Source organism: Populus nigra, chromosome 16 (assembly GCF_951802175.1).
Source record: "Populus nigra chromosome 16, ddPopNigr1.1, whole genome shotgun sequence".
In the NCBI taxonomy this organism is placed as follows: domain Eukaryota; kingdom Viridiplantae; phylum Streptophyta; class Magnoliopsida; order Malpighiales; family Salicaceae; genus Populus; species Populus nigra.
In genome coordinates, this window is record NC_084867.1 from 11,102,054 (window position 1) to 11,129,557 (window position 27,504).

Genomic DNA, 27,504 nt, shown 5'->3' on the forward strand with positions numbered 1-27,504 from the left:
GTTGGTTGGTCGATGTGTCACTATATCTATAACAAATATTTTTTATAAAAAAAAGTTCGACCCTTGGCTACCCGATCTTTCTTGCTTTTAAGTTATTTTTTTCAACTAAAAACCCTTAAGTTGTCTTTTCACACTGTATGTATCAATCAAATCCTTGGTTTGTGCGTGTTTTTAGTACTTTTTTTTAATTAACATGGATGTTTGGGCTAGCTTGAACGTGTATCGACTAATCCCACGAGCCCTGAAGTTAATGATTATGTAAGTCTCTAGTGGTCCTGAAGTTTATGAGACTCGAACTAATGATCTCTAGAAGTGTTTCTAGTACATTTTTAGGTTTATAGGTTCTGATTTCTCTAAAATTTGTCATTGCAGAAAAGCAAGGAATTCCCAAATATTCCTGAACAAACCAAGCCAGAGCATCTGACAACGTTTGCAAAATCCCATGAGAGTATGCTTGACATAGATCCCCTCCCCTGATTAAGGCATCCCAATGCTTGCACAAACTTACTCTGAAGGCCAATGTCGTGCATACAATGTTACAGTGTCGTGCATACATATGAAAAATTGAGTTTTTCATATCAAAGTCTCAAGATGGTGGAAATAATTGGTTTTGCTCGACACAAAATTAAGTTTGAGATTCTATTCTTCTTGGTTGAAATGGCCATTATGCTAGAGAAAGTTGATTAATCACCAGAAATGTATGTTTTTCTATCAAAAAGCCATAAGATTTCAAGGATAGCAAAAGAGACAAGATGTCAAGGTCTATACTTTCAATATCTTGTTGAACTAATTATCATTTAATCAGTATTTTGTTAAAATCAATATCAAGCCATGTCACTTTACTATAATATTCAATATAGCTCAATTAATCAAATTCTAGATTTGTTTTTTAAAAATTACTAATTCGAATACTACAAATCTCAGAACTACTAGAGATTTACCTGGTTGTTAACTTCAAAACCTTAAAAAATTAATTAAAATACACGTAAATTAATCCAGACACACTATATGCAATCTATTGACAAAGTCTTTTATTTTTCTACTCTTTCTCTATTTCAGTTGTTAATAGGGGTGGGGGTAGCTCCACGCCCTTTATACCACCCATCCCATCCCCACAAAGTTGAGGTAAGAGAAAAAACATGATCTAGCAAAACCTATACTTCACCTTACAGGCAAAATGGCTACTCTACCGGTCCTAATTGAGAGCGGCAAAATTCCTTGAGAACCCACTTTAGGAGGGACAAAAAATTAAAAGAAGATGGGAAGCTTTTGTACAAAGGAAAATTTACATAAAATAGCTAAGTGCCTTCTTTCTTCTAGAGCCGCCTTCGCCATACAGTTCATTCCATTGTAGGAGCTCTGTCATGTTCACCGACTCCGATGAAACACTCGCACATACCTGTTTAAATACAGGGAAAATATCATAATAACACAATCAAGCAGATTAACAAAAAATATCAGTCGATAAAATTTGGTCATCGTTTTTACCTGTTCATGAGCGTCTTTGAAGTCAACCATGTTTAGGGGCCGGACATCAGAACTCCTGCTTAATGCTGGGGCAGGTTTACCTTCTACTAGAGCTGCAGCCCGTTCCTATAATCAATTGTGCATGCTCGATCATGGACCAAATAATCCTAGAACAATATAATTCTGCTAATAAAACTAGAAAGGCATCTGGCCAGCAGCAGTAAAACCCAATACTCGGAACCACCAAAGCAAATTTTCATTCAACCTAACTGACAACAGATCATTTTATCTGGTATCCATATTGTACTTGCCTCGTTGAAACTTAATTTGAGGACCGTATATTCATGGGCACTTTATGAGAAAATGTGGTTATATAAATACACTGGACGCCTTCTTTTTCGTTTCTTTTTTTATAAGAACACATTACAGAGTCTTAAATGGAGGTGTATGGAACAGGAGAAAAGGACATTCCTACAATAATTTCAGGGAGAACATAAATGTTAACGCATCAAATTTAACCTAACAGATCTTTGATGACGAAGAAAAAGACAGACCTTCTTTTCCTTTTCCAATATCTCTTTAATTGGTCGGTGAGCAGCAGCTACACATAGGTTCTGCCATATAACATGTGTAGATGTAAGACAACCACCAAGCTTGACAAAAATCAATTCACATATCAACTTGTTAAGGGAAAGAACAAAAAAGCTAGGACCTTGAGGTCACTTCCAGAATATCCATCAGTCATACTAGCAACTGCATCAAAATCAACATCAGGTGACAAATCTTCTTTCGCTAAAATGACTTGGAGTATCTTCGCTCTATTTGGAGCGTCAGGCAAATTTACCATCAATCTGTTTAAGTACATGAAAATGAATTGCATTAGAAAAGCACAAGCTTGTAGGTACAAAATTTATCATATGCCAAATGGACTCACACACAAGATGCAAGTTCTCTAAATCTGAACTAGTAAGCTTGTTGTGAAAAAAATAAAAATAAAAAATCACCTTCGTGGCAACCTTCTAATGACAGCCTCATCAAGGTCAAAAGGCCTATTAGTAGCTGCAAGTACAAGAACTCGTTCTGTATCTTTTGTTCGTAGACCATCCCAATTCACCATAAATTCATTTTTCATCTTCCGCATGGCCTCATGCTCCCCCGGATTTTCCCTCCTTCCCAACATGCTGTCAACCTATACAACACAGCCAAACCACAGAAAAATATTTGATTTCATAATTCAAAGGGAAAAAAACATATGCAAAATGCTGAAAGAGTTATATGAAGCTTGCCTCATCAACAAAGATAACACTGGGGGCAATTTTACTGGCTAGCGAGAATACAGCTTTGACATACTTCTCACCCTCACCAAACCACTGTAGCATATGAGATTAAAATGAGTTTTTGGATCAGAAAATAAACTCCACATAGAAATTGAATAAAGCATGCTATACTCTTAACCTTGGATGTGATGCTGGACATTGAGATATTGATGAAATTGGCCCCAGCTTCAGTTGCCACTGCCTTTGCTAGCATAGTCTTTCCAGTTCCAGGAGGTCCAAATAAAAGTATGCCCTTGCAAGGCTGCACAAGGAAGATCACCGTGAGCATATATGCCTTTCTTCATATACATATCACAGTCTAATCCTATTACTTAAAAACAAATATCAAAGTTCCTTTAAATGAAATAACTGGTTTAACTGAATACAGAGGTATGAAGAGACCTTGGTTAATTGTCCCTTGCAGAAAAGTTCTGGCCTTTGTAAAGGAAGCATCACCAACTCTTTCAAGGTGTCCTTGACATTCTCAAGAGCTCCGATATCATCAAATGTAACTCCAATGTCATTAGGCGGAATGACATCAAATAAAAGCCTTTTCTCAAATTCATTTTCTGTCAGGACATCCTGATTGAGACAAAAAAAAAATCACTATGGAGATCAGCTCATGAAACCTTCCCAAATAGGAAATTAGGTAGCTATTTATAGCCCCGGGCTTCAAAAAATTGGTGCATGTTAATAAACTTGTTCGGTGTAGTATCTGCAAATGAATCTACATATCACCTTCAGTGACTTCTTCAAGCTTTTAGATTCATTTTGGATAGCATGCAAGATTCCAATCCCATGCTGTATGCTGCCAGAATTGCAAAACAGTATTACAAACATGTAATCAACACAATAACCAATACATGGAGTCAGGAGAATGATACAAGAAAAACTATCACTTACCTCTCGCTAGACAAAACAAGCTTTGCATCCGCATCAGCATCAGCATCAGCATTAGCTTCAGAATTCTGCATTAGATGATGACTCAGTCCCCACCCAACTACCTTCTCTGCACCTGCAATGCACACCAAAACATGAGTTTTTGGAAAGATCACTGGAAATTGTTAACATTGCAATGTGGTAAATATAAAACTTACTTTCATTTGTAAGTGTTTGATCCTTGATGCATAATGTCTCCAATCCTTCACATTCCATTCCACACCGGCCCAAAACCTATATATGAAATGGCACACAATTAGAGAGATTCCATCTCCAAAAGCCTTACTTCTTAACCATGCACCGCCATTTCAACATCCATCATAGTTTTTTACAAGCACAGAAATTAGATGGTTGTGAAAGAAAAGGTTTAATTTCATCAAAAATTTACTGTTTAATCCTCATCCAGATTGAACACACTAGTTTACCCTTCAAAAATATCATTCAAGAACACAAAAATAGAACATTACAAAGAAGAAAGGTGGCAAAATAGCATATATGAGTTAACATTTATCACAATAAAAAAAAGGCAGCTCCATGTCCTCCTTTCTCAATATATGAGAAAGCAGAAACTTCCGATACAAACAAAAAACTTTTAAAATCGCAACTTTTTAGAACACAAAAACTAGATGACTTCAGGCCATGCATTGGATGCATAAGAACTTTCTTAGAGAAATACTACGTGTTGCCTTTCTAGAGAGTGATGGAACAAAGAACAGGAAAAAAAAGACTAGAAATGAGGAGAGAAATCATAACTGAAATCAAGTGAAACAAGCAAAGCATATAGCTGCCTAATAATTTTCCTTGAAAAATGTTCTGCAAGTGAGTCTGTAATGTAGCCACCAATAGGATATTATTACCCATCTACAGTGACTAATATAGAATACCACGTCACTTTGTCTGACCTTTGAGTAGTATACAATAAAACCTCATAATCCATTTCCTCCAACAATCATCAAACTCCGTTCTCCTAAGAATTCTCCATATCAACCTTATCACACAATCCACCACTCACCTATACAAATATCCCAGTTTATTGACTGCTACCATGGCATCAATAATTTGCCTTCATTCCACCTAGACATCTCTCACGGGACAGGCAAAACACCATACCACCTTCTCAAGACAAGGATAAAAGAGGAGGGAAGTTGTGGAGAGAAAAATTATGTTTGGAGGAACAGAGTTTGAAGGAAATTGAAGTGAAAAGAAACATAAATTTGTTATCCTTCCTTTTGCGTTAAAGAAAATTTATTGTGCGGGAAAATGTTCACTCATTTTCCCTCACACATCCTCTCCACTTTCAAGATTTTGGTTTTTGGTAGGCTATAGGTTAACTTTTCTTGACCTAAACCTTCTCTTCTTCTCAAAAAGATCATAAAGTAACTTCAATCCCTCATTTCCTGCCCCCTGATTTCTTCCATCCCACTTTCCACCCTCCCAGACATACTTTAAAGCCAAAGCTAGGATATAGTGTTCAGACATATGAACTTGAAAACTAGAAGACAATGAACAGTTGAAAACACTCTTCACAAAGTCCGTGTTCAACTGTTTGACCTGAAAATCAACATGGAAAGCACGACAAAACTATCACTCTAGCTTTTTTCCCCAAAAGACAGGATTGATATATCTACTGAAGGCTGATGGTTATCTTAGGGACTAAAATGCACCACAAGGTTCAAGCAAGCATCTCATGCAACAGTGAATTATATAATAACACAGATGGATAACACTTTCGCATGCATGAATCACTGACTAGTCTATTATATACAAACACCTGAGTTATCTTGTCAAATGAGGCACAGTCAAGTAAAAATCAGCCACAGAAACTGAAGCTAAAAATATTGATCAATGAACAAAACAAAGCAGCTGCAAACAATGGTATGGGGATGGATATCTCACAGTGCACAGGTTATTTAGATTCCCCTTCATTTTAAGAGTTTCAGAATCTTGACCCAACTGATGCTTCCAAGATGCTAGAAGCGCTTCATCCTGCATCAATTAACAAGCTTCCTTAAGAAACTGCACATAAAATTTTGATCTAATAAAATAAAGAAAAAAATTGCAACCATCACACAGACCTGTGGCATATGAATAGCTACTTTGTTTGGAAAGAGCTTGGTCAGAAGTTTTGTTGCCTTTGGCACTTCTTTCCCCCTGTCACCAAGTCTTCCAAAACTATCCTGAAAATATCAAAGGCGCCAAAATCAATCATCAGAAAATCAACAGTATAGATCAGCCATAATATAATGACTTACCATCAATTGGCCACATATATGCTTGTCTGTGTGAGAGATATAGAGAGAGACAAAGGGAGGAAAAGAGAGAACTTCATACAGGAATTGTTATACAAATGATACATTTACTTCCTAGAAAAAGAAGTTTAAAATTTCCATCCTTTTCCACTAGACATCTGGAAACCAGTACTAAAATGAAAAGGACTCTAAACTGACTCAATGCCCACTCCCCGATATAAAAATGTCCCAGGAAGGCTGATAGAAGCATAAAAAATTCTCTCCAATTGCATTTTCCTTTTTTACCAACAAATTTTTCGTATTAAAAAAATCGGTGAAGTACTATGGCATGGGCTAGACATTAAAACTTTTTTTAGCAAACATGAAAATTATTTTAGCTTGATATAAATGGAATATATTGATGATGCTTAAGACTGCTATTTCGAACAAACCTACACCAAAGCCAACAAGAATGAATTTACAATAATGCCAATCATCCACAGAAAAAAATAAACCTGCAAGCACCTTTTTTTTTCAGCATACCACTCAGGAGCATAGAAAAGCACCAAAATAACTTTCAAGAGGCATTACTAATTTACTTTGCATAGAAGATCAAAATTTCCCTTTTCCCACATAAGTAAAAGAACCATACATACTGTGAATACAATTAAAGAATGAAAAGTTGAGAGAGAGAAGGAATACTTGTTGCAACTTTAAACAAAAATAGAAAACAGAGTGGGGGAGAGGGGAAAAGATAGACTCACTGGAAAAGCCAAGTCAAGCAGAGCGGTCTGATTGCTGCCAAATTTTGTGAAAAGAAGACCACCAGGATGTGGCTGCAAGGGAAGAAAACACTGTAGCGTAAATAAATGACAAGATCCGTATAGCAGGACCATGAATAATACAATGCAAGATTGGAAGAAAAATCCTTTCCTGTGCAACACATAAGCTCAAATTTTACAAGGCTCCCCTAAAGTCCATAACTAACACCACGAAATTGAATAAACATATAGTGAGCTACCAATTATTTGTTCTTTTAAAAAAAAAAAAGGGATCCTGGCTAAGGATTAGACTGTGATACCTATAACTCCTAGGACCTAGACGTGTCAATCTTTGTCAGATGCAACATGCCATTTCCTCCACCTGTTATGATATGGAGCTAAGCTCATAGAATTACACGCATTGCCTCGATAGCACCTTAAATTGGACGAATAGTCTGTGTAGCTAAGTGGGTCTAAGGCTTCGTAGAGTTGAATTGACTCAACTAACAATTTCCAAACATATTTTAGAGATGCATAATGACCTCAATGTACTTGCCAAACATATGAATCTCCATTAACCAGTATTGGCTCATCATTGTTATTGATGACAGGCCTTTCATCACCCATAAAAGCTAGTATCAGACTCAATTTTAGTTAACAAGGGCACCCATCAAAGCACTGTCATTCCCATTTGAATCCATGACTTTTAAAATGAACAAGTGATCCATGTTTATAAACTTTATTCACTCTGAAATTTGTTTTTATCTAAGTTGTTGTCAAACCCAATCCCGATTGCGAAAACTGGCGACCTGCTTTTTCTTTAGACTTTATGATAGATTTACAAGTATTTGCGTCTAAATATAGCAGTAAAAGTGTAACACCTATACAAGAAGGGAAATATTCATATTTGAAAAAATCTATTATTAATGGGAATCTGAAAAGATGAATATTTAGTTTGGACTTTTCAATTTGTTGCCTTAAAAAAAAATGGTCTTGTGCCTGGAGAAGCTTTTGTGGAGGGGATAATCTGTATGCTATTTTAAGGAGCCAAGGGTGGAAAGTATCTTGTTTGGAAGTTGTAATCTACAGGCACCCATACAATACTTCTATCCTTTGATTGAATTTGAAAGTACACATGGCGTGATTATCTTAATAAAACAATCTAATGTTTAATAATTAAAAGAATATTAATAAATACTTCTATGTACGACCACTTAGAAATGAACCACGGCCTGAAATAGTGACCCTACTAAGCCTACCCCCCTCGCACCACGAGATGGGCAGGAGGGGGATGGGGACTAGCAAACTGCATACCACTCCACATTGCAGGTAATAGTGGTCAACCCATAAAAGTTATGACATCAGAAGGAAGCCCTAAGCTCATACATGATACAAAAATACAAAAAAAGCATGCATATAAACAAATACTGTGGTATAAACTTTCTAATTTCTATAGCAACCTCATGTTTATTGACTTTATTTAAAAACAGAGGAACATAAGACAGAGATGCCTCAACTTCATCTTTGCACTTCAACAAACAACACCAGTAATTCCAACAGGAATTTAGACTCGGCACCTTTAACCTTTATACAGATGAAATTTCATGCATGCAAAAAATAAAACAAGTAAATAAATATTTGCATTATAAATATTTGCATTAACATTACCTTTTCTTTCCGATTGTCATTTTGCGTGTGTGAACCGATTACTACAACATTATCAGGAAGCTTTTCAAGTCTGCTTTTGAATGTAGAATATGAATCAGAATTCCCTATAATAGATTTCTCTGCATCTTTCATAAACAAAATGAAAGGAGAATTTCTGCTCTCACTGTGAACAGCCTGAAGAAAGAGTCAATAAGGTTTATAAGACAATGAAATGGGATATAACATGCCAGAACAAAATGAGTTCAATTACTTAATAACTAAATTATTGCTACCTCAAACAATGTGTTAATGAGTAACTTGTCCAAATCTTCCACAGCAGTGTTCTCCAAACGAAGATCAGCAACTGGAGAGAAAGCAAAGGACATTTTCAATTAAATAAGAGTTGAAAAAGGAAGAATAGATAGAACCATTTATCAAGTCTATGCACATGACAATGTTTATGACCCAGTTCAACATACCGTTGCAGAAATATCCATGACCTCCCTCACAAACATCTCCAAGATCAACACCATCATGTATTGGTTTGTCAAACCTCACACCAATTTTTGACAAAGGATTGTCCTCAAAAAGTAACACAACTTTTCCACGAGTCCCATAAGGTGGGCCCCTATATCAAGAGTTAACAGGAGATCAATTGTTAAACATCATGGTGCATCAACAAAAAAAAAGTTGAGAATACAAGGATGACAGAGGTAAACTATGACCAGGAAAGATAATAAATACAAAAGGATATGATGAGTTTCCTATCTCAGTAAAACAAGTGAAGATCAATCACCAAGGAGACAACACCACACAAAGGGGGAGCGATGGTTAAGCTGCCAACATGTTAATCAGGTTATACCTTTCGTTTTGCCTCTCTCACCCATAAACGACAATGTTGTTTCTCCCTTTTCCGTCTTTTTTCTTTTAGTTTCCTTCTTTTCTCTTCTTTTCTTTTCTTTTCTTTTTTCTACATGCTGGTTCTTCTGTATTCCAAAGGGAATGCTGATCTGAAACACTAGATATAATATAGCTCCAATTTACCAAAACTGGATACGCTTAGCCATGTTTGCATTTACATGAGCCTTGCTTTTATAACAGCTTGCTATAGCCATTCTTGATCATGAATATTTACAACCAATCCGAGCCTTAACATAATACAACTCCAAAAAAAGTATTAAAGCTCTCTCAAATATGCACTTCTTTTGTTCTTCAAATATACACTCTTTTATTTCTTAACAATTCAACTCCTAGTCAATTAGGGTTCATGTTAATGTTGTAATCAAATCCAATATCATCTCTAGTCTCAGTCAAAAGTGAATTCAATTCAAGATCAATTTCTTATCAATTTTGTCAGTGCATGTGTTTTGGGCATCCATGAAGTAAGAGTAACTTGTTAAGTGAATTAAAAACTTCAAACAACTGAACAGAACCATCCTCAAAGCTTCTTTATCTGTCCATTTTATCTCAAACACAGCTCCTAATTAAGCCGGCTACTGGGGCTGCTCCAGTTATCCAACAAGTATGTGGGGCTTTTTATTTAGTTATGCAAAGGTAAATTGTCCTTTCTTCTAGGACGACTAAAATTTTATCAAGAAAGAACACAAACCACAAGAAAAGGAATAATACCTACTGCAAAATGGAAGACATCACAAGAAAAGAGAAAAGAAGAAAGAAAAAGAATAATGTCTGCTGCAAAATGCAGAAAATTGAAATAAAGAGTTTGCCAACCCTGAAGAATATCACAGCTAAGAAAAGATCTTCTGAAAATTCCAAAGCCAGGACATCAAATAACTATTCAATGCCATATTAGCAACTTAAATATAAAACCATTCTTGAGAACTATAAAATTTCTCTCCATCCACATCAAGTGCACGATAACAAACCTCCACCCAACACGAAATATCTATGGCACCACAAATAACAAAATGTTTATCCCCAAACCCGCCTTTTTTTTATCTATGAATTCTATCATCTGACCAAATATGTCAGTTTCAATAGTATTTGAATGAGAAGAAGATGCCATCAAGGACCAATAATTGCAAATTTGATATACAAGAAATAAATGGTTAGGGAAGCATTATAAATTGATCAGGAGAAGTACTGAACTGCTTGAATATCAGGGCAGTTCACATTCAAGATACCACAAAGCAATTGATCAAAGCAATAACAGAGAAGAAAAGGATGAAGGAACTGTTCACGCTGACTGTACCTTGATGATGATGCTGTTTGATATAAGCCACTAGAAGATGAGCTTGTGAATTTGACTCTATCACCTACATGTTAATATTTGGAGCATCTTGCTACATCAGAGTTCAATAAAAATCAAAAAATCTAGAATGTGAAAGAACAGTGGAGGGCCAGCTAGAAGGCCTCTCTTGCGATAGCTTAAATACCTTTTTTAAACAAGAGATTCCTCGATGCTCCTACACCTGAAGAAGAAGGCAGGGTGTCTTCCATCTTTGTTTGAGATTCTAGATTAGTAGGTGCATTTAAAGAGCAAGGTGTGTCTGCTTCACTGGCTGATAAAATCACACTCTTCGATGCATCTGTGGTCACAGGACTTTGTTTAGAACAAGTGCAGGATTTTTCTGCATTAAATCCATCCTTCATAAGCTTAGCTTCCTTAGAAGACAAACCCTACATATTCACAATTGAAGATTCAATCACTGATTAGTCTTCATAAACTACAGATAGAGAGCTATAATAGTCAAGCAGATGAGTTTTAGCTTACACCCAAAAATGAATGACTATCAAATACAAGCAATTTAGCACCAAAGTAATTGGCAAGTGCTTTTGCCAACATCTCTTGATATATCTCAGAACCTACAAATAGCATTCAAGAGAGAGAGAAATCAAGTTAGCATTTCATCTCTGACAAAAGTTAACCTTTACAAACTCTAAAACATAACAATGGAAGTAAAATAGCCACACACCGGTGGGACCAGAAAGCAAAATCCGTGGATTGACTGTAGTTAGTTCTGAGGTATATTTTGCATGTTTTCTGTGCTTCAGGTGTATAAATGAAGCTGCAATTAACACATTTTTTGTATTCTCACTGCAGAAGAAAGATGACAAATGCGAGATCATCAACGTGCAAATAAATAAACAAATATACCATCTCTAATTCCTGCTAAAAGATTTGCGTGCTCAAGTGAACAATGTGTCTTCCCACTTGATTAAGATTACAAAATTTATTGGCAGTACCAGATATCCAAGGTAAAATAATCATCGACACAAAATTACATGCAAGGTGGTAATCGCCATTGAATCAGAATCGCATGCACACATGTACTTGCATTATTTATTTTTATACAACGCATAGCAAAACATTTTGCAGAACACAGAAATGAAGGATAAATACAGCACAGTCACAGCATCATAAAGGTCATACAGCTCTGGATAACGATGTGGAACTTTTGCTTTGTGCAATTTAAACCATCCATATCACATGACCCATGACCACAGGCAGGGAGATCTGTGCAATGCATGCAATTAATTGCTGTATAATATAGCCCTAAAAAACAAATTGTGCATGGTAAGTCAAACAAATGCTCCTTTCACAAAGGATGCCCACCTTGTGGTGTAACAGGAACAAAATTCACCTCCACAACTCTCACATAATTCCACCATATTGGTGTACATGTCTGATCAGACCATCCCTTTCGATTGGCCTTTCCACTATGGGATTGTTTGTGCAAGGTATTCTTAGTACCAGTGTCTGAACAAGGTACTTGTCCAAATATTCAACTTTTTCAAACCCAATACCCAGGTTTACAGGGATAAATATTCAAGCTGGATACAAGTGTGGGATCTGTTTGTTTCTTTCATTACTTTATTTCATCAGGTTTATCAAGCTCAAAAGTAGGGTCCCCACTCAAAAAGGAATAACATCCCTGTTTAACATTATACTTAGCTTCTCTTAGTTCCAGACATCCTAATCATAAAACGCCCATGGATCTATTCATGTTTACTTGGTTCTTCTCATTCCCATGAATACCATCCCTTCCTTTCACTATGAGACATTCCAGATCTCAAATTCTAGTCTTAACATATATACTGATTTCATATATGCTCTATCCCCCAAATTACACAGCTCCATGGATAGATCCATCATTTTCTTGGCAGTTTAATTGTGAGACCTTTGGGTTTCTAAGCCATCTAACAATGAGGGAATTGGTTTTTTCACCCTTTCAGTTCTACCATGAATTTCCATAATAAACAATCATTGGTATGGAATTATATTAACAAATAGGACATGAATAAGGAATACTCCATTAGCAGACTTTTGCAATAGTGTCAATAGTGATCAATAAAAGCTGATGGCATATGAGCATTAAGAGTCATGCCTAAAACAAATGCAGCACCAAGTTGAGCTAAAACCACAGCTTTCCAGTTTTCAACACTCAAATCAGAATCACATACAAATGCAGCACCAAGCTGAGCTAAAACCACAGCTTTCCAGTTTTCAACACTCAAATCAGAATCACATTCTAACATCGGGAGAGTAGACAGTCTAAATGCACATAAAACAGCCAGATACCGTGCAATCATTTCTCTCTAACGGCTAGCAACAACAACCCTATTCACAGGTGCTATGCAAGTAGAAAGTATGACAATAGAAGTTTTAACATTAAGTCATAACAGGAATCTAAGAAATGGAGAGAAAAAATTGCCAGCTGGAATACTGCCAGAAATAACATGAAATTGTACACTAAAGATAGCAAGAGAAAATTATACCTTAAATAGTAAGGGAAATTATCGAATGAAACTTCTATGTTTTTGCCATCAAGAATTCCGGCATGAAGGTCTTCTTTGAATGCTGCACATCGCAATGACATACCTGAGGTCGATGCCAGTTGTGAATCCTTCGTCCACTCATTCCTTTCTTCCAATACCTGTTTACAGATATTTTTGCTCAATTTTTGTTTATAACTAGATGTTCGAGCTAACATCCTGAAGAAAGGCCCTATCAAATCATTCATCCCAGAGATTTTTACATTGCCTGCCTCTGTGCCAGAGTCCTGGCCGCAATCATGAGGAAGATTATGGTCAATTGCTCCAACTTCAGCAGCTTTATCACTCCCTAAATTTGGAGTTGAATTGCCTTCCATGCCATCAAGCTCGACCTCTGAACCATCATGAATGACAGACTGTGCGGGCACATCACTACCATGGTTTATTTTACCGGTAGTCTGTCCTGGAGACTTCCGGCATGATAAATCTGGCCTCAAGCTTGAAAGGGATGCTAATATTGATGCCCCAGCAACAGCTGATGGATCTCCTGACCTCCTTTCAAGTTGCAAAAGTTTTCCCATACTACTATGAACCTCAGCACTCTTAACTGCAACCTCAGTCAAAAGTTGCTGAAAAATCTATTTTCGACAGATATTAAGGAAATTATCAGGTGACAATGAAACAACAAAGTCTATTGTCTAACGATTGCAAACAAAAGAACATGATGGGACGGAAGGTAAGTGGGCTAAGAGAATCCACAAGCAAGAAAGATGGAACCACTAAAATGAAGTAAAGGATACAAAGGCATGGTTCCCCAGCACACCAAAGGCAACCTCATCTCCTGAATTAAGCACACAGATCCTTTTGACAGCTGTCCCATTTACTTGCACCGTACCCTTGTTCCCTGAGGTTTCTAGCACAGCAACAGCACCTCCCTCGCGCTGGTCATGTCCACAAACAATGAGTACTCAAACTGCATATACATATTCAGGAGTTCACCTCCACAAGAACTATTAAATAAACAAAACACCACTTTAATGTACTAATCGAAAACCCTCCAGATAACAAACAAGCACACTGCATTTGCCAAAACATCCTACAAAATACCTTAACACATAACCAATACCTGTGTGTGTTTAATCTTGCATTGAATCGTGCCCATTGCATGATCCTTCAACAGAGAATCGCATTGTTTGGTTGAACCAATCAAATAGCTCGACTTGCAGATTTTTATGTTCTGATTCTGCAATCCAAACACAATCAACATTTCTAGTCAAACTTCAAAATCAAACGTTTTGCACATAAATTTCAATTTCAACGTTAAACACACACACACAATTGATACAATTTAGTCAAAAATAATCGCAAATCGAACTACCTGAGCAGACTGTGACAGCAGCTTACACCAAGGCGTTTCGAAACCTGAATTTTGCTTATGATATAAACTCCAAGTGGAAAACGAACTCCTTGGCTTCTCCAGTACAACCGGAGTAGAACCTTGTAATCAAATCCAGAAAAAAAATCAACAAAACAACACTTAAAATTCAAATTTCACACATTCATAAAATCCAAAATTTAGTACAAAGCTTGACACTTGATTGAAAAAAAAATGAAAGTACACTACCTTCAGCGATCGGTGTGACAACAGCCACCGCCGGCGTCACCGTCTCTTGACCTTTCCCCGAAATCAAAGCGCCTCCACCACCACAACCATTAGTCCGAGCATCTCCAGGTCCATGGTCGTCGGGATCCTCCTCCGGTGGACTCGATTCCTTAGAATTTTCCGTCGTCGGCATCTGTTTCTCCGTAACTCCACCATTCTCTCCCTGAAATCCAGAGAAACAAATCAAAAACTTTTTCCATGACAACACCAAAAAAATCTTACAATTTTTTCTTCTTTTTTACCTTAAGACGTTTTGGTGATGGTGGCTTATTATTATGATTATGATTATTATTATCCTCAGAGGGAGAAGATCTCTTGCTATTACTGTTATTATTGTCATCTGAAGAAGATCTCTTAGCAGAAAGAGATCCACTTCTTGTGGAAACCATGATTTCTTTTCTTTTTTTGTTTGTGTGCTTGTCTCTCTCTTCCCCTCACGTAGCTTTGTTTTAGCTAATTGAGAGGCAAGACCTTCAAGGCTGAATTATTAATTTATTATTATAAGGAAAAAACAATCATTTTTGTTTTCATTTTTGGAGAGTAGGTAGCAGTAAAGTTTTGAGGTTAAGAATATATTTTAATCCCTAATATTTTGTAATATTTCATTTTGGTCATTTACGTTTTTTAAATATTTCAATATCAATCATATTCTAAACAAGATTTAATAAAATAATTTGGGTATTTTCCATAAAATAGTCAAGGAAAACTAATGAAAGTTTCCTTTTTTAATAAATTTTTTAGTTTTTGAGATTTTTTGTGATGTAATAACACGTAAAGAAATTTAAAAGGGAAAGATGAGAGAAACGTGAAAATGAAAAAAAGATATTTTTTCTCATAAAATAGTTAAGGTTCTATTTGTTTTTGTGTTTTAAAAGTGTTTTAAAAAAAATTATTTTTTCTTTACTTTAAATTAATTTTTTTATGTTTTCAAATTATTTTAATGTGCTGATGTTAAAAATAATTTTTAAAAAATAAAAAAATATTATTTTGATGTATTTTCAAGTGAAAAATATTTTAAAAAATAACCGCAATCACATTCTCAAATACGGTTTAAATACTTAGATTTTTCTTGAAATAGGAATGGAGTAGAAATAAAAAAAGTATGCTCTCATTTGTTTTAAGGTTATTCAATTTATTTCACTCAATCCCCAACTAAATAATATGTATTAAATAAATAATGTCTAGAGCAACAAATTTGTATATATTATTTTTAAAAAAATGGCTTCAAAAGCGATGGAATACATGTTAGGGTTTTATTTTCTATTTGGAGCTTTAGTTCTTTTTTGCTTAAGAGGGTGTTTGGTTGCGTGGTTGTTTCTGTGTTTGAATCAACCACAACAATTCACCCGTTTGGTAATGCTCTAACAGTAGATTTCTACTGGTGGAGCCTACTGTTAATTATGGAACGATCATAGGTTTGCAAGAAGCAGCAATTTGCTGCTTCTTAAGCCGGAAAACTCATGAACAGTAGAGCATATTCCACTGTTCCAGCTAGACCGATTTAGTTCAACGCTAAAAATGCATTGAACCAGGTCCGATCTAACAAAATAAAATTTTTAATTGTGTTTTATTCGAAAAATTAGTATTGAACATTATTCAACGACACTACATAAATTAGACGGAGATCACTTAATGACGTAATATTTGCAGAATTTGATCGCAATCCCAATTTTATTTCTAATTATATTTTACTTATATTGTTGCGCTCTTAAAAAATTTAATGGAACAATAAAAAATATTTTATATAAAGTATTATTTATTTCATGATATAATAGTAATAGTTAAATCTACAATATTTAAATTAAAGACCACCAATATCAATATATTTTTTAAAAAAATTATTTTATAACCTCAATTTCAAAAGCATTATTACCAAAATACATTAAACTATATTTTCTTCAACCTCAGTTTCAACCACAGTTTTAACCAAACACTTATTTTTTCAAACCAACCTCAACTAAAAGTACCTTGTATAAAATAATTTTTTTCAAACCATAACTACAACAGCTACCGCAATACCAAACACACTCTTAAGACTTATTAACATCTTTTCTGAATCAATGATGGAGACTTTAAGACTACAGGAACCAAAGTGATCATAGTTGAATCTATAGGGATTAGATTGTAGTTTATCCCGTAAATAACTTATCTCCTCTTTCTTCCCTGTGTTTGGTTTGGTGCGCCAAAGCTGCGTGTAGTTTTGCAGCGTGAGATAGCAACTCATGAGCACTTGTTTCCGGTGCAGGTTAGCAGCAACTTAGCATAGCGGTTTGGTTTGGTTCTTCGCAAAGAAGTAAAGCGTCTCTGTATTTTCTGTTATTGTGTTAGTGGTTATTTAAAAAGTTTAATTTATTTTAAAAAATATTTTTTAAAAAATATTTTTTTAATATTAGTAAATCAAAACTATTTTTAAAAAATAATAATAAAAATTTTTGATAACGCACTGCTAGCAAATTTCCCTCATAATAACACAAGGCAAGTTAGGCAACATAGACTTGGGTTTTGTCTTTTGGCTAATTTGTTAGGTTATTGTATTTGATTTTTTGACTCCTAATTTATTTCTTTTTCTTTGGTAAGACTTTACCTTTGACTCCAAAACATGTATTTTTTATTTCATGCGAAGATAATTGGAATTTTTAACCTATGAGAGGCAAAAAAGGGAAAAACTCTTGAAAAGATGATTATGGGTGGGGTGGGGTTATCATTTTTTAGTGTACGTGTTAAAAACAACGGTCAACTCTCAATTACAATATGAGTCTGTAGTTTAAATAGTCGTTGGGCGGAGTTAAGGGGAATTTATGATGGGTTGGCTTTTTATGCATGCAACTAGCATGAAAGTTACGGTTAAGGTTTTTGGTGGTTGTTTCCCGCATGCATACACGTGGGATGCGGAGAGTGCTAGCGCGCGCGCGCTAAGCAGAGGCGGAGACTTGGGGGGTTTTCTTTTTTCTTTTTTTGTTATTGCTTATGTTGACGTTCAGTCTTGGAAAGGTACGGTTTAGATAGACTTTTGGCGGTGTTGAATCGTGACCGTCAGATTTGGATTGGACGGGGTGCTGGAAGGCTGGCGGGAGAAGTGTGGCCCACCCGTTTACAATTCTCATAGCCTTTTCTTTTGTCAGCTGGCTGGCTTCGGAAGACTGGGAGTGCAGAGGAAATTATTTTTCAAAAAATATATTAAAATAATATTTTTTTTATTTTTTAAAAAATTTATTTTTTATATAAATATATTAGAATAATTAAAAATATAAAAAAATTAATTTTAAATTATAAAAAAATTTGAATTTTTTAAAACATGGTTGAATCAAATTAAAAAAAAAAACTTTTGTCTCTTGTTTATTGGATAAGGATATGAACAGGAGATTAATTTCTTATGAGGCAACATCACCATCTGACCTTGATGGTACTAGCCGTCTGGTTGATGGCAAAGGGATATGGTGCATGTTTAATCATGTTTTTAAAAGAAATTTGTTTTTAAATTAATTAAATATTTTTAGTAATTTTTAATATTTTAATGTATTTATATTAAAAATAAAAATATATATATATTAAAATATTTTAAAATAAAAAATACTTTAAAAATTAATTTATCTTACTCTTAAATAAACTTGTTATCTTTTTAACCACCAGCATTCAAATGTGAGGTTAGTCTAGGAGAAAAGAAAATTATAAATGAATGGTTTGGAAGTGTTTGTTTATGCAGCTCAAACTATATTTAAAAAAAATTGATTTTTTTAGTTTAAAATTAATTTTTTTTGTATATTTTTAAATTATTTTAATATATTGATATCAAAAATTAAAAATATATGTTTTTAATATATTTTTAAATAGAAAAATATTTCACAAAACAAACTTTACTACAATTTCAAACATACTCTTTATCTTTGACAAGACGTAGAGTCTGTTTGCCTCTTAAATGTGTGTTTGTTAAAGTCAAGTATGATATTTTTGTAAGAATATTTTCAAAAAATATGTTTTTAAAATTTTTACATTAATATATTAAAATAATTAAAAAAAACACTTTAAAAGCATCAATTTAATATTTTTTGGGTAAAAATAGTTTGAAAAGCACTTTATATGTATTTGACATTATGATAGTTTTTGCAGTTATGTTTTGAAAAATATATATTTTAAAAAAGCTATAAATTGTAGTTTTTAGTGGAAAATCATATCAAGTTATTGTATATATATTGATTAATTAAATATTTTTAAATTCACAGTTAAGGCAAAACACATATCGTGCATCACAATAATATACACAACATTTAAAATGTATGTTGAAACACAAAAATAAATATACCGTTTTGAGGAGCAATTGGACTGCACTTTTTCAAAAAAAATTAAAAAAAAACTTTAAATTAATATTTTTTTATTTTGATATACTAATATTAAAAATAAATAAAAATATCATGATGCTTTTTCAAGTAAAAGACACATCAAAAGTAAATGCATTAAGGTGATTACTGCATTGTAAAATTAAATATATTAAATCATTTATTGGAATGTTCTAAAAATGTCTAATTGTTTGGTTACTTTGTTATTTGAATTAAATTATTATTAATAACATAATTTAAATTCGAAAGTTTCTAAAAACTAAAATAAATTATTTAAAAACATGAATTCTTTCATTCATAGAACAGGAATTTTGAAATAACACGTCTGAAGAAACAAGAATCATACTGCATGGGTTTTTTAAGAGTAAATATAAATTCTATATATTTTTTTAATATGAATTTAACAAATAAGCAAAAGTAAGATATAGATCACACAGGCTTCTCTTGCCTCCAAGCACAGTGAAACTGAAAGTAGATATTCAACAACAATGGCACATTCGAGAACCCTGCCTAAACCATCTTTAAGCAGAATGACTCGTCGATAAAATCTTCATTAGTCAATATATTTCAATCACCATAGAACGCTACCCGTGATTCACGAGAAAGGCCTGTTTATTATTTCATTATAAAAGTATTTTAGAACAAATTTTAAATTTTATTTATTTTAAATTAATATTTTTTTGGTACTTTTCATATTATTTTGATGTGCTGATGTTAAAAATATTTTTTTTAAAAAGTATTATTTTGATATGTTTTATAATAAAAAACACTTTAAAAAATAATAATTACCACATTTCCAGACACGCTAGAAGGGGTTGTAGTAAAAATTGCTTGTCAAAGTATTTTTTGCCCAGAAATATATTAAAATAATATTTTTTATTTTATTTTTTTTATTTTATTTTTAACATCAACACATTAAAACAATTAAAAAATAATTTTAAATAAAAAAACTGAATTTTGATCCATTTTTAATTGGATCACACTCACGGAATTTATACAATATATTTATATTAGATAAATATTATATGGAAGAAATTTATCTAATATGTTTATATCGAATAAAAGAATTTTTAAAATAGTTGTCTTCTTATCTCTATTGCAATTCGGTGAGATCAGCAAACAATTCCACTTTATATTTACGTGTGTTTACAGATGATTTGATAATACAAGGTGACGCACCCTACCTGATAACTTGATCAGACCTTCTCCAGTAAACTATAAAAGACAAATTACTAACAATGTAATGATTTTCTAGTACATTGTTTTCCAACCATCCACTATAAACATAAAACTCAATATCTTTGTTCTATCTCGTAATTATTTAAGTTATATGATATTTAATATAAATATCTTATAAATATCCTAAATATTTATAAAGACATGTACATTATATAAAACACTATAAAAACAGTAAAAAGAAAGACGGGTCAACCAAGTAAAGATCAACTTATCTGATGAGGGTGGGTCTGGCTAGACCCACATAGAGTAGACGAGCCACATTTATTTAATATAAGTCAAGTTGAGCCTATTTAAAGCCTGATTGGATCAGCCCAATAATTAGTATTATTGTATAGTTTTTTTCATGTATCATAAAAGCCTTGTAAGTCTTGCAAACAGGTAAGTTTGGAAGACTTGACCTAGGAGGAGTGGGGAATGAAATATTTATAAGTGAGTAATGTTAGTTTTTGTGTGTACAAGCCGTCATAAAAGTTGTTTATAGGTGTAGCCTTGGGGCAAAGCCGTGAATTGCAGTTGTGGGCATAGTCATCGAGACGCAACCATGGGCGTCTTTGTGGGTGATGTCGTGGGTGTAGTTGCATGTAGCCACGTGGGGCGTAACCGCTAGCGTAACCCATGTAAGGTGCATTCATAGGCATAACTGCCGGCTTAGGTGTTGGCATAGTTATTAACATAGTTGTCGTTGCGTTGAGGTTTCGTTAGCTATGAAAAAAGCTATTGAGAGACCATAATAAACTGAATTTTTGTTTAATTTCCACAGACGACGCCAATGAGGAGACTAGAAAAAATAATCAGGAGAAGGATTTAAGGCACTTTCCGTGAGCTGATAAAACTAGACTTAAAGGACTTGGTGAGTTCAACAACACCTCTAATGCTTAAATCAGTATAGTGTTTTTACCGGTGACAGGAAAAGTGAGTTGTATTTGTGTGTAAATAGAATAAATGGTATTTTTTAAACTTAAATGTTTCTTAAACCTTGTTTAAGTATTGTATTAGACATGTGTTGTGCTAGAGCTCTAGAAAAATGAATTATAGATAAATTTGTTTATATATATTTTTTTAAGATAAATATTTTAAGAAATATCAAAGTTTTAATATATTTTATATTAACATCTTATAAATATATAAGTTATAAGATATTTAATTTAAATATCCTAGATATTTACAAAGATATTTACAAAGATATACATTGTATAAAACACTGTAAAAATAATGAGAAAGAGGATCTGATCGACCATACAAAGGCCAGGTTGTTCGATGTTGGTGGACTCAACTGGAGCCGATAGTGCATGGGTATCTTATAAAGGCAAGGTGAAGCCTACCCGAAACCCAATTGGACTAGGCACAAAAATTAATATTATTATATAGTTTTTTTCATATATCATAACAATTAAAACAAAAGCAATTAATATCGGCAATCAAATTAATGCCAAAGAACTAAAGCACTTCGACCACACTCGTAAAAGATGAAAGAAGTTTCAATTATGACATTCAAGTAGGACTCTTTATAAACGTACGACAAAAGCATGATTTACATTCTTCAACAAGGAGTCCCGATGAAAAAAAAAAAAAAAAAAAAACCCTCCAAACAAGAACGGAGATGGGGGTTGTTGGCGGTGGCCTCCACCCGTATAATTTTTTTTATTTTTTTGAATAATTATAAATTTAAGCCCTAAAATTATTAGATTTTAACTTTTGCCCCTCTGCTTTCGTGGCGTCTTTACTAACAATATATCTCAATTTCTATTTATTTTTATATTTCAAAAATATTTTAAAAAAAATTAAATTTTTTTACTGTAAATTAAATTTTTTTTGTGTTTTTAGATTATTTTAATATGCTAAAAAATATTATTTTAATATATTTTTAAATAAAAATATTTTAAAAAACAATTAGAACTCAGAAACCATATAATTTACCGAAGATTTTGGAAGGCTGAATTTGATCCTCAACAAACTTTATCTTATTATCACGAACATGAGACGTCAAACTTTGATTGGCTTGAAATCACAAATTTCAAGTTTAAGACAATAGAAGGAGGAAGTTCCGTGGTAAACACTAAACGGGATGTAGGAATATTGTATAATTTAATAAATTCTTTTACTGATAAAACAAAATTATTTTTAATATATATAAGAAAATAATTAATATATTATATAGTTTTTTTTTCCTATTTCACTTCTAAGCTTCTCTATTTTAATTAATTATTAATGTGAATAAATCTTTTTTTATCATTTAATAATTAACTCAGTTCAATTAAATACTTAAATTAAATACTAGTTTGAATGGAACATAATTTGCAGATACAGAGGTTGTTAGATATGTTGAGGTTTTTTTCATAAAATGGTGTCAATAATAAAATATAAAAATCAATGATAAAATAATAGAATATTATATGATCAAGACGAGATAAAATTATTCTTCTTGGGATATGCCAGCGATACGGTAATACTGTGGGTTCATTTTTATAAGGATAACCATTGATATTATTTAGTGTAAAAAAAAGTGAGGAGGAAGAATTATTAAAGGAGTTGAAGACTGTTCCCCGAATGTTAAGATTTAGGATAGATAATTTTAAACCTTGGATACTGTTTAGTATACAGTAAAAAAATAAATAGAGGTGAATTATTTCACTAGTTATTATTATATAAATAATTTTAAAATATGGAAGTTAGTTTTGAATATTATTTCTGAATATTTTTAAATTATTTTAATGTATTGATATCAAAATAAATTTTTAAAAAATAATATATTTTTAATATATTTTGAAGTGAAAAGTATTTTAAAATGTTATTTTTATTACCATTCTAAATAGATAGTTAATAAATTTAAAAATGATTTGTCACTAAAAAAAAGAGAGAGAAAGTGCTTAAATTATTAAAAATATTTGATGAGGGAGATTAAAAAAAATAGGGTGTATTTTGATACAGAAAGTGGGAGAGAGAAAAAAAATAACAATAGTATTGTTTGGAGCATAATTTTTAGACCCGGTTCGGTGGTCGGCCCGATCCAAGATCCAAGTTCCGGGTTTTGACCAGGTCATCGGGTCGCCTGGATTAATTTTTTTTAAAAAAATTAAAATGATATCATTTTAGAAAAAAAACACAAAAGTCAACGGGTTGTAACCAGGTTTTAACTGGATCTTGCCGGGTTAATTCGTCGAGTCAGCCAAGTCGCACCGGGTTTTTTTTTCTCTTATTTTTTCTTCAACCCTATCCGGTTCCAGTCCTGGATCGACCAGGTTCCGAGTCAACCCACTAGGCCGAGTCTTAAAACTATTGTTATGGTTTGGAGAGTGAATTTTACATGGAGGGTAATTTTTTGTCCTTCAAAAACACCAATGCGGGTAGTATCCTTAACAATTAAACTTCTTAAAAAAAAATCAAGCAAACATGATTAAATTGTGAAAGGGTAAATTTCAACCTCAATAGCCCTTGTACCAAGCATATTCATAGAAAGAAAAGGGTGGAAAGATTTTTAATAATATTAAATTTCATTTTTTTTACATGGAGTTAAAATGGTGTTTGTGTTTTACATTCAATGCCATTGATATTTATATTTCATATTAGTCAAAATTCAAAATTTAAAAGTTTTAACCATAAATTTAAAATTATTCTTTTTACAGAGGTATAATATTAAAATTTGTTTTTGCAGGCTCATGTCCATGCCAACCCATTGCCTCCACCCTTGAATAGTGTTATGACAAGAATTATTATTATTATTATACAAAATACTAAAAAAAGTGGGTTTTCACTGTAATAATTTATATATATTTTTTAATTTATTCCTTAAACTTTGTTTTTTTGTTTTTTTATTCAATAATTATTTGATTTTGAATTTGTCTTTATAGTTTATTTTAATTTACTTTCTATAAAATTATTATAATCTCAAACAAATATCATAACATTTGATTTGTACTTGATTTTGTGAGTATCTATTTTTTAATATATACTTAAGTAAAAAATATTTTTTAAAAATAAATTTATTAAATCTAATAACGTCTATAACCTAGGTGATAGGTTTAGTGTGTTAAATTACGTAGTTTTAATTTTATCAAATGGCTTAAATTCTTAACAAACCTTTATTTTAATTAATTTTCCTCTTTATTAAAAAAGTGTGATCCTAATTAAAAACCTTGATGTTGTTTTGACAAAATTTCAAATTTTTTTTACTATCATCTGCTTTATAAATAATTATGTATTAACATAATATGTGGATTTTTGCTAATAATGTGCTCAATAATATTAAATGAGAAAAATGTACATATTAATTCTTTTTTGTTTTTTTTATCAAATTAAAAACCTATGAGAAAAAAATGATATATTTTTTTTGAAAAAAGATATCAGTAAGAAAATAAAAAATTATACTAGAAATTATTGTCAATGGAGTTTAAATTATTCATGCTCTAAAAAATAATAATCGAAGAGCTCTCACAATATAAGATCAGATATATTAATATGCATATTTATCTTAGCTTCCCAACTCCTTTTTTTTAATTAAAATTAACATATTTGTTGTTATTTATTAGCATATAATTTTCAATTTATTTTACTGAACACACGTATCAATTTTTTAGTTTGCAGTTAAAAATTTTCTTAGTGGTAAAAAAAATAACAACACCTATGCATTTTTTACGTTATAAAATTACTCCACCTCATGGTATAATGTGGGGGGGGGGGAATCAAACTAATGATTTCTTATATGACATAAGTGTTCTTGGATAGGTTGGACCATTCCATCTAATTTTGAAAAAGGAAGCCAATTACATTATTTTTTGTCGGTTTGATGATAAACTTAACTTTTACAATTGCCTCCCTAGTTGTTGCAAACATTAAGCAATAACAATAAGAGGTGCACAAATGTAATCGAGAGATAAATTCATAAACCTAGGTGGGATAAAAGAATTGATAAAGGGAATATAGATGATGATATAAATCTTACTAAGAAACAAAAGTTGATCATCCACCATGAATAATTTTCCAGTTTTAGCTTGATCATTCCAAAAAGGACTGGTATAGATTCCAAAAAGGTCCAAAAAAGAGAGATAATAAAGGGAATAAAAAAAGAATAAGATCCTGAAGGCATATTAAAACTTCCTTGACGACATCTCCGACACCAATAAAAAGATATTGATAAGATGAATTTAACAATATCAAGAAAAGTCAACAATTATAGCCAGAATGGGTCATACATGTTGCTCAAAAGCAAATAAACCACCTGTTACCTCTGGACAACGCATATGGCCCACTCTAGCCACCATTAGTGACATTTTCCTGATATCATTGGATTCGTCTTGTCATTATCTTTTTGATAATATTAAAGTTGTCATCATGCTTTATCGTGCTTATAAAGGGTCTTATTTTTTCTTCATTTTCTTTTTTTCTCTCTCTCCCCTCTTCTTCTTGAAATTTATGCCATCTCATTTTAACCGTTTCTTCAAAATGTCACCATTCCTAATTGCAACTTCTAAAAAAGTCACGATTACTTTTTTTAATAAACAGAAAGACCAAATACATTTTTTAATAACCTAGATAGGAATCTTGTTAACTCATCTTTAAATGCCAAAAGATAGGACTTTGACAAACATTTTTGGGATATCTAAACTGATTGATGCCCAATTTTAGTCTGATCGACTACGCTTGAAAGGTAAGGTGTTGTTCGTAGATCACTCATTATCATAGAGATCTGTTTTTCCTTTGTAGCAATTCACATATCTTCCTTAAGGCAAGGGTAACATCTTATTATTCGCAATAATCATTTTTTTTTGTATAAGAATGCTCTCATCTCCTCCTAGTTCATTAAAAATACAGACAAGACAAGTCATTTCCTTTTAGTGTGCTTACTTAAATGAATCTTTTGTGCACCTCACGCTCTAATGCATAGAAAGTCATTTGTTCATGACAAGAGACAATTTTGAAGATGAACTTTCGCCCAGACTAAGTTCTTGCTTTTGGATTCAATCCTTAGTAAAGTGTTCAATCTCGTGGAGAGGTACACCTCTAAAAGAAAAGAGAGTAGATATAGGCTTGAGAACAAGCTTTATGAATAAATTATCGATACAGAATTCGAGCCTCCAAGCCAAGCCCTTGACCTTCAATCACAGGCCATTCAATTCAACAACATGAAAAGTTAATTCGATTTTGGTTAGGTGCTAGTTTTAGGAGCTTCCTTTTAGTTAAACGTCTGATCGAAGGTTGAAATAATGATTCGGGGTCAGGGAAAGAAGACAACATTCAACTTTTCCTCCATCTATGATTGGGAATTCCTCTAATGAGTAGAAGTCCCTGAAAAGGTAGATGAGATAAAGGATAAAGGTCTCACTCTATCAAATCAAAGATTTAAGATTACCTTTTTATCGATTAGGATCAAACAAAAGTAGAATCATTTAGAAAGACCATGATTTTCACTTAAAGCTAATTTCCAACCTATGAGTAGGAAAACTAGATGACTCAAGGTTCGAGGATGATCGGGCAATGAAGTCAGCTCAGCCTTTCAGGTTTAAAGAGATTGAAGGAATTACTAATTTATGCCTAGCCACAAGAAGAGCCAACGAATCTCTCGATCCATAACAACTAGGAGGCGAACGACCTCTCTCTCTCTCAATTTGGAACATAATCATCAGCTACTATGGATTTCAGGGGTTTTTTTATGGATTGACCCAAAGAAGAAGAAAGAGGCGCACCCTTGTATAAATAAAAAGAAAAGATATGAACAAAGCAAGGTGACTAAATGAGTTCAATCAAAGAGCAAGAGGGACATGCATAATCTAAGGTAGAAAACAATAAGAGAAGACAATTTATCATTTGTAATTCTTCTTTGAAGGTGGAGTTCCTATTCTAGTTATTCTCCATTACTATGGACTTAGAGCATTGCATCAAAATTAGACCATTTGCATTTCTTTGAGCATCCACACTAATCAAACCACACCAATTCACTTTCCACACCTCTTTTATTGTAGCACCATCCACCGAAAAAAGCTTTTATTCGTGAATAAGAACAATATTGGCCTTTAGTTTCCTTAACACCCATTTTTTTTCTTAACTGGGTTCTCCTCTCATGTTCGTTGACAAGATCTTAATGACAAACGAACACCCGTCTTGGGGAAAAAGTTGCAATAGAAGAAAGAGGTCCTAAAGAGAGATCTCCACTACGGTAGACGGACAAGAAAACTACCT

General features: G+C 32.9%; 1 protein-coding gene across 2 annotated transcripts; it reads right to left on the reverse strand.

Annotated features, from left to right (window-relative positions):
* Positions 1-1,009: 1,009 nt before the first annotated feature.
* Positions 1,010-15,231, reverse strand: LOC133675838 (uncharacterized). Of its 2 annotated transcripts, XM_062097353.1 has the most exons (28): positions 15,001-15,230; positions 14,720-14,921; positions 14,474-14,592; positions 14,222-14,338; positions 13,896-14,036; positions 13,359-13,733; positions 13,099-13,256; positions 11,295-11,416; positions 11,093-11,184; positions 10,755-10,998; positions 10,571-10,634; positions 8,838-8,986; positions 8,652-8,722; positions 8,380-8,553; positions 6,715-6,786; positions 5,798-5,899; positions 5,619-5,708; positions 3,881-3,956; positions 3,687-3,798; positions 3,522-3,591; positions 3,186-3,365; positions 2,923-3,045; positions 2,754-2,837; positions 2,472-2,656; positions 2,180-2,318; positions 2,022-2,081; positions 1,489-1,593; positions 1,010-1,399 (listed from the first exon to the last, which is right to left on the reverse strand). In XM_062097353.1, exons 1-28 carry the CDS (start codon positions 15,145-15,147, stop codon positions 1,286-1,288), a joined length of 3,687 nt encoding a protein of 1,228 aa, XP_061953337.1. In that variant the 5' UTR covers positions 15,148-15,230; the 3' UTR covers positions 1,010-1,285. The 2 variants fall into 2 exon arrangements, with proteins under 2 accessions (XP_061953337.1, XP_061953336.1); XM_062097352.1 differs by having other exon boundaries at positions 13,099-13,733; positions 15,001-15,231.
* Positions 15,232-27,504: the final 12,273 nt, after the last annotated feature.

What these genes read in the sequence shown, in the direction of transcription:
- LOC133675838 (XM_062097352.1), bottom strand. Translation starts at nt 15,147, where the DNA reads ATGGTTTCCACAAGAAGTGGATCTCTTTCTGCTAAGAGATCTTCTTCA. An exon ending in CATCACCAAAACGTCTTAAG is followed by an intron (nt 14,922 to 15,000) that starts GTAAAAAAGAAG and finishes TCTGGATTTCAG; the next exon opens with GGAGAGAATGGTGGAGTTAC. An exon ending in GAATCTCTTGTTTAAAAAAG is followed by an intron (nt 10,635 to 10,754) that starts GTATTTAAGCTA and finishes ATTAACATGTAG; the next exon opens with GTGATAGAGTCAAATTCACA.